At 35.7% G+C, this 12,936-nt stretch overlaps 1 protein-coding gene across 4 annotated transcripts in view; it reads left to right on the top strand.

The window, feature by feature from the left end:
- The window catches only part of ANKHD1 (ankyrin repeat and KH domain containing 1), a 123,587-nt gene that overhangs the window by 13,927 nt on the left and 96,724 nt on the right, over positions 1-12,936 (top strand). For all 4 annotated transcript variants that reach the window (XM_035014289.1, XM_035014290.1, XM_035014291.1 and 1 more), the window contains exon 2: positions 12,139-12,292. In XM_035014289.1, the coding sequence (XP_034870180.1) occupies positions 12,139-12,292 (154 nt within the window). The remainder of the gene's footprint in view (positions 1-12,138; positions 12,293-12,936) is intronic.

A 12,936-nucleotide genomic window follows, 5' to 3' on the forward strand; every position in this document is an offset into this window, starting at 1 on the left:
TTTTCACTCTATGAACAGTGAGAGTCTGTACTATACTTTAGTACCTGTTTTACTTAGGATTTGATAAACAAAAGTTTGTTTTCTTTTAGTTTGAAGAGAGCATTAATTAAAGCTATACTTAAATCAGGTGCATGGATTTGATCTATTATTCCTCCCCCAACAAAATTTAGAATAATATGATAATACAGTATCAAAGGTACTTTTCTATTGTATATTATTATCTCCTTGTTGCTAATCTGTTACAATCATTCATTCATTCTCTAGAAAACAAAATCAGAGTTTAGTTTTGGGTAATACCTCTTCTTCATGAATTCACGTCATACAGAATAAAGTTATGTCTTTCAGAAATTAGAGTCCTTGGCAGTTTGTTTGATTCTGATAGGTATTGTAGAGTGGATTTGTTTATTTGACAATAATTTATATAGAGCCTACTATTTGATAAACTTTGTGCTAGGTTTTGGAATGACAAAGATGAAAAATTGTGGTCCCTGCCCTTAAAGATATCAGTCTTTTCACAAGCATGAACATTTCAGGGAGCTTCCTAAAACAAGATAAATTATTTATTCAAATTATATTTGTCCTTCCAAACTCCTCACATATTAACGAATTTTATTTGAGTGTGTTCAAGTCATTGTGTACTTTAATTGCATTACCTCTTTTAATATTTTCGTGGTCTTGTGACAATCCAAGATCCTAAACACAAATGTATGGATCATTGTCCTGTGTAAGTTGGATGATCATTATAAAGGTTGATGTTTGGATGTCTTACTTCAGGAGTTTGATGGGTTTTAAGTGGCAAGTTTAAAGGGGCAGTGATTAAAAATGAAAGGATACAAAGTCCATCAGCATAAGCTTGTCTTGTGTTCATATTTAAGCAAAACCACATTATGTTCTGTAAACTTTCCAAGCATGTCCTGCTTCAGAGCCTTTGGCATTTGCAGTTTGTTCTCTCAGGAGCATTCTCTTAAATATCCATGTGGCTTCCATCTCCTACTTTTAGCGGTCTGCCAAGATGCCTTCCAACTGCCTACTATATGTTTATTGTATAAACACCTCAGGGTCACCAGTTTTAATTCTGAACTCATCATTTCCCCCTCCACACCAATTTTTTTTTACTTCCACCTTTGTAAATTACATTGTCCTAAAGTTACTTACTGTAGTCAGAAACCTCACATCTCATATCTGCTATTTCTTCTCACCATACGCATCTAAGCAGGCATTAAGTCCTGTAGGTTCTTTCTTAACATCTTGTTTATTTGTCCCTTTCCCTGTTTCCTTAATGCTTCTGCCATAAATAAAACCATCATCTTTTACTGGCACTTATTTCAGTAATCCCTGGCTCTGTGTACCTTCAAGATTATACCCCTCTAATTCTTACTCTACCTTGCTATCAGAGTAGATTCTCTAATGTCAGTCCAGTCATATCACTCTTTTGACAAAAAGCCTTCTCATATCTTAGATAAAGGATAAAGCAGATTCCTTGATGTGGCGTACAAGGCTATTTAGGATCTGGTTTCTATTTTTTAAACTCTGTCCTTTTTTTTACCCTACTTTATTTGCTTTTTGTTTCTAGTCATGCCTAATTGCTGTAGTTCTCTGAACATATCAGGCTGTTAAAGGCCCTGGTTTAATTTGCTTCTGCTGCTTTGGCTTCTAGAATCATAATAATAGCTACTGTATGTTGAGTGCTTATTGTCCACTGGGTTAAGTACTTACTGTATATTCTCAAATAAACTTTACCAGTACCATATGAAGATTTTCATTTTAATCAAAAATCAAAATTGCAAAAACAGGGCACCTGGGTGGCTCAGTTGGTTAAGTGTCTGCCTTTGACTCAGGTCATGATTCTGGAGTCCTGGGATGGAGCCCCACATCCAGCTCTGTGCTCAGCAGGGAGTTTGCCTCTCCCTCTACCACTCACCCAGCTCGTGCTCTCTCTCTCTCTCTCACTTTCTCTCTCAAATAAATAATTTTTTTTTTAAATTGCAAAAACAGTTGGTCCCAAATTACAGATGAGGAAACTGAAGCTTAGAGACATTGTGTGACGTACACAAAGTCGTATATCTAGTAATGATGGAGTTGGGATTTTCCTTTATTTTATTTTATTTTATGATTTTATTTATTTATTTGAGAGAGAGAATGAGAGACAGAGAGCACGAGAGGGGAGAGGGTCAGAGGGAGAAGCAGACCCCCTGCTGAGCAGGGAGCCCGATGCGGGACTCGATCCCGGGACTCCAGGATCATGACCTGAGCCGAAGGCAGTCGCTTAACCAACTGAGCCACCCAGGCGCCCCCCTTTATTTTATTTTTTAAAGATTTATTTATTTATTGGGGAGGGAAGGGGCAGAGGGAGAGGGAGAGAATCCCAAGCAGACTCCCTACTAAGCGTGGAGCCTGGGGTGGGGCCAGATCTCGTGACACCAAGATCATGACCTGAGCCAAAATCAAGAGTTGGATGCCTAACTGACTGAGCCACCCAAGTGCCCTGAGTTGGTATTTTAATTCAGGTATCTTGGACTCTGAAGCTCATGTTTGTAACTACCACTATACACTGCTGCTTCTGTCACTGATGTCCCCTCTTACCCATCCTGTTGGATACCTTCTTGTTCCAGAGTGTCCTTTAACTCATGTCCTTTATTACTACTTGAATTGGAATTGACTGTTACTTCTTCTGTGTTCTCATGTTGTCTGTATATAACTATTATAACATCTGTAATATTTTACTGCATTTATTGTCTATCTTAATTAGCAAGAGTCATGTCTTATTTATTTTTGTTCTTCCAGTATATAATAGAATGTTAGGCATATAGTAGGTGCCTAATAAACGTTGAGTGAATATATCTGTAGTGCTTAATATGCTCATGTTACTTGTTAGCCTAAAATGAGTATGATGGATGATTCTATATTATTTTTGTGGAGTGGGGAGTAAGAGTACAGGAAGGCAGGGTAAACTGGCCTTAATGATAGTAGTAGTGGTGATATTAATAAGAATAATAGCAACTAATATTTGTTGAGCAATTACCATGTGTTAAGTACTGTTGTGCAGTTTTAGATATAGTATCTAGCTTACTCATCAAAACCCTGTGATATGGTTACTGCTGTCCTTATTTTATAGCTGAGGTAAATGAGATTAAAGAGGTAAAACAAGTTAGCTAAGATCACACTATGAGAGATGAGCTAGTATTATAAGAGTCTTTGCTCTTAGTCATTATGCTTTCCTCTCCTTATTGGTATTAATTGGAGGTTTATGGGTTTTTGAGGCTCTTTTTAACTTATTAAAATCAAGTATTACTTTGGAGTGTCGAATGCTTATTTTCTATTTGGGATAATGAGTAGAAGCCAGGACTCCTTTACCCATTTATTATGATAGAGAAAATATAAAGTTTATCCTTTCAACATTAAGATTTTCTTGGCTTTGGGGGCGCCTGGGTGACTCAGTTGGTTAAGCGACTGCCTTCAGCTCAGGTCATGATCCTGGAGTCCCGGGATCGAGTCCCGCATCGGGCTCCCTGCTCGGCAGGGAGTCTGCTTCTCCCTCTGACCTCCCCCCTCTCATGCTCTCTCTCTCTCTCTCATTCTCGCTCTCAAATAAATAAATAAAATCTTTAAAAAAAAAAAAGATTTTCTTGGCTTTAATTGCCAGATACTTCATTCCTTGTGACTTTTCTAATGAGTATGTGAGCAGTCTTCTTTTTAAAAAACCTATTGTGGCGCAAATTTTGTTGTATATTTGTTGTAAGTTTACATTAGAAATAATGTAAATGTGGGTGCCAGAAATTACTAAATAAAAACATGATTTGTCTGTCTTTTTAAGAACTCTGTCAGAGAGTTGTTAGTGGGTTTGATAATCTTGATTACATTTAATTTTATTTAAAGAAGTTTTTTCCTGGGATGCTAGGTGGCTTAGTTGGTTAAGCATCTGCCTTTCCCTCAGGTCATGATCCCAGGGTCCTGGGATTGAGCCCCACGTCAGGCTCTCTGCTTAGCGGGGAGCCTGCTTCTCCCTGTCCCTGCTGCTCCCCCTGCTTGTACTCTCTCTCTGTCAAATAAATAAATAAAATCTTAAAAAAAAAAAAAAAAGGTTTTTCCTGACATTGCTACTGTTAAACTGAAGCATTACCGTACTTGTAGTTTTTCTGCTTACTTTGCTAGTATTTGTTTTAGTTATACTCCATTATTGAGAAGATTCACTTAATACAAAGAATATGAACTTTGGTGTCCAAAATATATGGCTTGAGATCCTGTATGATTATGGGATATTGGGCAAGTCACTTAACTTTTCTGAGTTTCAGTTACTTAAAATGAAAGTCAGTTAATCTACTTCATCCAGTAGTTAAGATGATTGAATGGGGGGCATGTGGGTGGCTCAGTTAAGCTTCCAACTCTTGGTTTCTGCTCAGGTCATGGTCTCAGGGTTGTGAGATTGAGCTCCTAATCGGGCTCTGCACTTAAGATTCTCTCTCTCTCCCTTTCCCTCTACCCCTCCCCTGCTCTCTCTCTAAAATAAATAAATAAATCTTTTTTTTAAAAAGATGATTGATTGGAATAATATATAGAAAATGCTGGCAGATATGAGGCATTTTATTAATGGTAGCCTATTTTTTTTTAATGAACTTAATTCATGGTAGCTATTTTTTTTTAAACAGTAGTTTTAATTTTTTTATTATTATTTTGTTAAGCAAATTCTTTGCCCAAGGTGGGGCCTGAACTCATGACCCTGAGATTAAGAGTCGCATGCTCTACCAACTCAGCCAGCCAGACACCCTAAGTAGCAATTACTTTTAAGAAGACCTTCCTTTCTCCCATCTTTAATTAGAAAAATAAAAATAGATTCTGTATTAAAACTGTACATTATAAATTAAGTTTTTGTAGTTGAGCAAAGTGAAGTTAATTTTCTCTAGCTTTAACTTAGAATTAGGAAAAGCACACTTGTTCTCTCTTGTACTGTGTGAAACTAATCAACTTCAGAAAGCCCAAGGTACCATTACTGTTTTTTGAGGATTGTGGGTCTGAAATTGGGAATACAATTTTCCTTTTAGAAAGAAGCTTGAAAAGTTTTTATGTTAAGGAATATAACCTTTTCATTCCAGTATTCCAAGATGTTTTTGCTGATTTTATTGGGTTTTACAGTATCAGCAAAACCCATTCCTAAATTTATCAGATTTGGTCCTAAATTGCAACTGTATTACTTTCTCGCTTTGAATGCATCTTGGGGCACTTTTGTTGTGATACTACTGTCAAAACTTTTGAATACTGTGTTTTTTGCAAAAAAGAATTGCTCTGTATGTCAGTAATTATCTCTTGGAACACTGATCCATACTTTTTGCTCTTCCAAGTAAAGATCAATAGTAAACCACCTGCATTCTAAAATGGTTTAAATGCTGATTCTGACTTAAAGTAGAGGACTTACTTTGAGTGGGAAAAGTAAGACATACTTACTGGTCTATCCAAATATAAACTGTACAAAAGAGAAGAGATATAGCAAATACATTTTAAAAAATGTTTCAGATGTTTACAATGTTTTATTTAGCTTTTCATTTTAAATGATCAAATCTGAATCTCTTTTCTTTTTAAAGAGAATTTTTTATAAATTTATTTATTTTTTAGTAATCTCTACACCCAACGTGGGGCTTGAACTCACAACCCCGAGATCAAGAGCTGCACACTCCCGACAGAGCCAGCCAGGCGCTCCTCAAATCTGAATCTCTTAAGGGAGCTTTATTTTTGAAAGTTTGTGAGAAGAGGTACTGTAAAACATTTACCCTTCTCATAGCTCCAGTTGGAATTCATGGAGTGATGATTAGTCTTAAAGGTTAGCAGACACACAATTTGTGTCTACTAATATTGTAGTCCCCAACTCAAAATACAAACTTATTTAACATGTTTAAAATAAAAGTTTCATAATTCATTGTTAGGTTAAAAGGTGTTCTATATAAAACAATGTACTTTCAACTTATATTTGAGAGGTTGGTAGTCTTTATTTGCTTGTTGCATGATATGACCAAGTGACTGGAGAATATATAAACAAGTATATATAATGTATATGTTTTATAATCAAATGTTCCTTTTTTACTAACTTATTTTCTCTAACTAGCAATTGCTATTTCCAGAAATATACCTTATAGAAGGTAGCAGTTGGTTATTGACAAATGTATAGGTGAGGTTTTATTGTTTTACTTTTTTAAGACTTAAAACATATTAGTATTGTTAATGTTTTAATTATAACACTGCTTACTTACACTTGATAGAAATGGTGTGCGGTTTTTGTTGTTGTTGTTTTTTAGTGGAATTGAGTTTTGGCCAAAGCATAGGTTGGTTAATAAGTGATTTTTCTAACTAGATTTTGGCCAGGTGACTTTGTTTTTTTAAGGTGATAGTAGTTGAGTCTGTGGTTAATCTTCCTAGTAACTGTTGCCATCCAGTTGTTCATTTCTGAATTGTCAAATGGGATAAAAATAGGATAAAATGCTTATTCCCCTTTTCCACCCTGCCCCCCCCTTTGTTTAAATTCTAGTTGAAGCTACTATACTCATGTTTTTTTAAAGAAGGAAGGTGAGAAAAGACTTTTCAGAAGGAAGACATAAAGTGTTTTGCCTGTAGCATTTAGAAAAGATTACCTATAAAAGAAAAATAGTTTCTTGGGGCCAGATTCCCTCTCATCTTTTTGCTTCCACCTTTTGTTTTTGTACCTAATCAGGAGATAGAAAAAAAAATCTGCAATCTCAAAGACTTGAAATAAACTTTCTTGTCATTGGCAAAAACAGTACCCATATAGGTGGATGTTTTATGTTTGCTGCTCAGTGTAGCTGCTGGATCGAGAGTTATGTAATTATCATTGGGCAGTAGGGACATTTCTGTGATCCTTTAGCTTTATGTAAGACACTCGGGGGCTTCTCTATTCATTTATATGATAAAGACAAATTTAATTAGGTATAACATTATTTTGGACTTACCCATTTTCTAGATGTGTTTTTGGGGACTGTATCACCAAGCCTTTTATGTTAAATATACAGCATTGGTCTAATTTAGTATTTCCATGTCGCTATAAATGGTTTCCATGTTGGCTGGTTGAGGTAATGCTATTATAATCTGAATTACAAAAGTATGTATTTCAACAGGTTTACCAGGTAAGATATTTATGAACTGCCAAAAGCAACCCCCCAGATAGTCCCAAAGTAAGAGGCATAACTGGATATTTTGTCCTTTTATTGATTCCACATTGAGTCAGGCTTTTAAAATTTAGAGAGAGTAGGACAAAGGATATATTAGAGTTGAGTGCTTTTTGGCATATCTAATTGTATTCAAATCATCTGTGTGTATAGTTATGGATAATTACAACTCATTCTGGGAAACTTAAGTTTTTTCCCACAAGTGTTACAGATGTTTAAAATTTGATCCTTTTATTATTCATTTATTTATTTTTAAGTTTTATTTATTTAAGTAATCTCTGCATCCCATGTGGAGCTTAAACTCATGACCCTGAGATCAAGAGGTGCACATTCCTCTAACTGAGCCAGCCAGGTGCCCCTAAAATTTGATCTTTTGGGTCAGAACTTAAATATAAAATGCCTAAAACAACACTTGAAAATTGAAGTGATCATCACAAGAAAAAAAATTATAACTGTGAAGTGATGGATGTTAATTAAACTTTCTGTGGAGATCATTTCACAGTACATACATATATGAAATCATTATGTTGTACCCCTTAAGCTCATACAATGATGTATGTCAATTATATCTTAATGAAACTGGAAAAAATAAATAAAATGAAAAAAAAGGAATTCAAGTAAATTCTGATGAAAATGTAACATGTGAGATTCTCAGTGAATATCATTCTTCCAGTTTGAAAGGGCATAGAAGATAGACACTGTGGTGAGGGACAGGACAAAAGAGTTGTAATTACACAGAATTAATATCCTAAAAATTACATTTATATAGTGTTTTATTATTTTCCAATTATTTTACCTTATTTCATCATTTGAATAGCACTGTAAGATAGATGGGGCAGGTATTTTATTTATTGAGGAAGAAATGGAACATTGGAAAGGCAGAAAGTGACATGCCTAACGTCGTCACACATAGTGCCTCATGAAACTGATACTTCAACCTGATTCTGATCTGTAGCACAGTATTCTTTCCATTATGTCATGTTGCCTAACTGAAACTTGAATTTATATGCATTTTAAGAGGTAGGAGAATTAAACTGAATAAATTGTCTTATGAATTTTAATTTTTTTTAAAGATTTTTTATTTATTTATTTGACAGAGAGAGAGAGACAGCAAGAGAGGGAACACAAGCAGGGGGAGTGGGAGAGGGAGAAGCAGGCTTCCCGCTGAGCAGGGAGCCCGAGGTGGGGCTTGATTCCAGGACCCTGGGATCATGACCTGAGCCAAAGGAAGACACTTAATGACTGAGCCACCCAGGAGTGCCATGAATTTTAATTTTTAGAGAAGTTATAAGCCTTTTGAAGGCTAGGGACACATCTCTATTTTGTGTTTTTTTCCTAACTTGTTTCTTCCCAAGCACTTGGGAATGTGCTGTCTTGTGTATGTGATACTAATATTACTGACATCCAGGATAACATTGCTGCTGGTTCTCTCTCTCTTTCTAGTGGAGGTGACCAGGTAGGCCATGAGCAGTCTGTCACCTTTTGCATGGTCTTATTTAAATCTATCCCTAGTTGTTCTTTCTAGCCTAAAGCCGTAGTTGTACTCTAGGCTCTTCACTGTTTTTTAAAAATTTGAGATAAAATTTACATACCATAAAATTTAGCATTTTAAAGTGTACAATTCATTGGTTTTTAGTATATTTAGAAGATTGTACAGCATTCACTACTATCTGATTCCAGACATTTTCATCATTCCAGAAACTTTAGACCCATGAATAGCTACTCCCATCCCTCCCTCTGTGTTTCTCCACTTAACCACTAAGTTACTTTTTATCTCTATGAATTTCTATGCTAGACATTTCATATAAGTGGAATCATGCAATAATTGACTTCTTGTTTCTGGCTTCTTGCACTAAGCATAATATTTGCATGGTTCGTTTATGCTATGGCATGTGTCAGTACTTATTCCTTTTAATGGTATAATAATGTTCCACTATTTGGATATACCACATTTTGTTTATCCATTTACCAGTTGATGGACATTTGTGGGGTTTTTTTTTTTTTCCTACTTTTTGTCCATTATGCATAATAGAGTTATGAACTTCTGTATACAAATTTTTGTATGGACATGTTTTAAATCCTTTTATGTACATAGAAGTGAAATTTCTGGGTCATATGTTTATTCTGTGTTTAATTTTTGGAGAACTGCAAAACTGTCCCACAGTGGCTGTGTCATTTATATTCCCACCAGCAGTATATGAAGGACCTTATATTTTTTGAGAGTGGACCACTCATCACTTTCCAAATGCATCTTCAAGCCCCTTTTTTATTTCATTCCCTTTGATTTCTATCCCCATGTCTAACTGTCTAGTGAAATTCTATGCATCCTTCAAAGCCTAACCCATATGCTGCTTCTTGTGCAAAGTCTTGGATTACTGGGGCTGGAAGCAAGTTCTCTCTCTTTAATGCATGTAGTTGTACCATTTATTTCTCTTTGAGGCCTTTTGTGATAGTCATGTTGCCTTTGACTAGTATCTTCTACCACATTTTTGTACTGTCAGGGCGCCTGGGTGGCTCAGTCCGTTAAGCGTCTGCCATCAGCTCAGGTCATGATCCCAGAGTCCTGGCATCGAGCCCCGAATCAGGCTCCCTGCTCAGCGGGAAGTCTGCTTCTCCCTCTCCCCCTGCCTCTCCCCACTGCTTGTGCGTACACTCTTTCTGTCGTGTTCTCTCTCTCAAATAAATAAATAAAATCTTAAAAAAAAAAAACAGGACTTCAGTAAATATTGGGAAAATGAGTAAGAGAGAATATAGAATCCTTAACTTGGATTTTTAAAACGTTACACAGTACAAATCTGTATTTGTCTCCAAAATATGTGTAATACCCGTTAGACCATTGCTTTTTATAAAATAGAAGTGTTAACTTTTTTTAAAGATTTTTTTATTTATTTGTCAGAGAGAGAGAACAAGCAGGGAGAGCTGCAGGCAGAGGGAGAGGGAGAAGCAGGCTCCCCGCTGAGCAGGGAGCCCGATGTGGGACTCAATCCCAGGACCCTGGGATCATGACCTGAGCCGAAGGTAGATGCTTAACTGACTGAGCCACCCAAGGTTCTAAATACTATCTGTAATAAAAAGTTCAGAATTTGGCATGATGGTTTTATCTATCCTCACAATTGGCAAGTATATATATTTGCAAATACCTAATAATTTCTTGGGCCTGTGAAATTTTTATTGTACAAGCAGTTATCTTTTCATTTAACAACTGATAGGATACATTTATCTACTGGCATGGATCTAGAATGGCATCTTTGTCTGTAATTACATATTAAAAAAGCTGTATTGCAGGGTGTCTCAGTCGGTTAAACATCTGTCTTAGGCTCAGGTCATGATCCCAGAGTCCTGGGATCGAGCCCCACATTGAGCTCCCTGCTCGGTGGGGAGCCTGCTTCTCCCTCTTCCCCTGCTTGTGCTCTCTCTCTCTCTCTCTTTCAAATAAATAAATAAAATCTTAAAAAAAAAAAAGCTGTATTGCAGCATAGTAATGTGGTTCAGTGTTATTAGATGTGAAGTTAAAGGGGTATTTTCTAAAATTTTATCACTAGGTGATAAAATGTATCCAAATCATTGTAACTTTACAGTCTTTCTTAGGATTTTTATTTGGTGGCCATTATGAAACTGATGACAAACTACCAAATATGCCAAATAATGTAGTCTGAATACTCTGGCTCCCTGAAGTAGCATTGCCTAGTAGTTAAGAGCATAGACTATATAGCTATGTGGCGGGATTTGAAACCTGTCTGTGTCATTTATTAACTGTGTGAGCTTGGAGAAGTACTTAACCTTTATGTTTCTTTTTTTCTCTGTCTACAAATAAGTTAACCTCCCTGGTTATATGTATTTACATATTGTAGACCTAGCTAGGTACATAAATATATACTCATGATTATATACATGATAGTCATGTTCATGTTTATATACATATATATATACTTTTAGCAAAATAAAGATCATACTGTTTTGAATCTTGTGATTTTCACTTCACTTTATGAATATTTTCTCATGTCACCAAATTTGCTTCAGAAACATTGTTTTTAATGACTGCATGGTAGTCCATCCTGTGAATGGACAGAATGTGTTTACCAAATTACCAATTGTAGTTTTTTTCCTCTGATTTTTGGAATTTGAGTTAATGTGCAGTGACCATCCTTGATTATTTTTGTCTTGCTTTCAGATGCTTTTTAAAGGATAGATTCCTTAAAATGAAATTACACAATCAAAGGGCATGAGCCTTTTAAAGCATTTTGATACACATTTCCAAATTACTTCCCAGAAAGATAGTACATATTTTATTTAAGAAAATTCATTTAGAATTAAAATTAGATTTGAATTTAGAGGGTTACATGTTTATTTTCATAAGTTGCTTTTGCTTATACCTAATTCATTCATTTCAACAAATACGGATTCAGTACCTAATGTACATGAGATATTCTTAGGCCCAGGGGACAGAGCAGTGAACAAACAGGTATGGTTCCTAACTTCATGGAGCTTTCTTGTCTATAGGGCTCCAGATATTTGATAGTGTATTAAATCTTATTTTCTTTTAAGAATCAGAATTTAATAAATTGATTAAAAGAGAGGAAAAAGTGAGCCTTAATGACCTATCCATGCTATCTAGTCTTTTTACTATCTAGTCCTGTTTACATCTTCCCAGGGACTATAGTCATGTACTTATTTCATTAAAAACAACAACAAAAACAAAAGCTGCTTTTCAAGCTCTGTGCTAGGCACAAAATGTACAATGTTCTTCAGGAAACTTGAATCTGGTGTGTCTGAGTTATACTGTAGTCATGTCTGAAGATAAGCAGGTAGGAGTCTCCCTCAAAGTCCCTTCCCACAGCCCCATGTTTCTACAGTAATTTATCTGCTTATACTTAAATTTCAAGCCAGAAATCATATTATCTTAAATTGCAGTTATTCTAACAATATTGAGATCAGTTTCATGGATATTGCATTTTTAATTCATAAACAGGTCGAATCATTTATTTTGGATCAAGAAGATCTGGATAACCCAGTACTTAAAACAACATCAGAGATATTCTTATCAAGTACTGCAGAAGGAGCAGACTTACGTACTGTGGATCCAGAGACACAGGCACGATTAGAAGCATTGCTGGAAGCAGCAGGTAATTTATTTTTTGTTTTCTTATTTTCATCTCTTTAAAAAGTCAAGATCTCGGGCGCCTGGGTGGCTCAGTTGGTTAAGCAACTGCCTTCGGCTCAGGTCATGATCCTGGAGTCCCGGGATCGAGTCCCGCATCGGGCTACCTGCTCAGCGGGGAGTCTGCTTCTCCCTCTCCTGCTCCCCCCTCTTGTGCTCTTTCTCTCTCTCACTCTCTCTCTCAAATAAATAAATAAAATCTTTAAAAAAAAAAATAAATAAAAGTCAAGATCTCTACACAAAGCTGTATAAGATCACCCCAAAATTATGTGACATTATATGAAATTTGAACTCTTAAGATGTATTATATTTTTTATTTCCTAAAGAAAATGTTCACATTTTATATTTTAAAAATTTTTAGTTGAACATTTTTTTTTAATTTTGTTTTATTATGTTATGTTAGTCACCATACAGTACATCATTAGTTTTTGATGTAGTGATCCACGCTTCATTGTTTTCGTATAACACCCAGTGCTCCATGTAGTACGTGCCCTCCTTAATACCCATCACTGGGCTAACCCATCCCCCCACCCAGTTGAACGTTTTCAGTGGATGATTCTAGGGCTCAACACTGTTTTTAAGGTCTAAGATAATCAGCTAGTTAATAAG

The sequence above is a fragment of the Mirounga leonina genome, unplaced genomic scaffold, assembly GCF_011800145.1.
Source record: "Mirounga leonina isolate KUSES-001 unplaced genomic scaffold, KU_Mleo_1.0 Mir_168, whole genome shotgun sequence".
NCBI classification, from domain to species: domain Eukaryota; kingdom Metazoa; phylum Chordata; class Mammalia; order Carnivora; family Phocidae; genus Mirounga; species Mirounga leonina.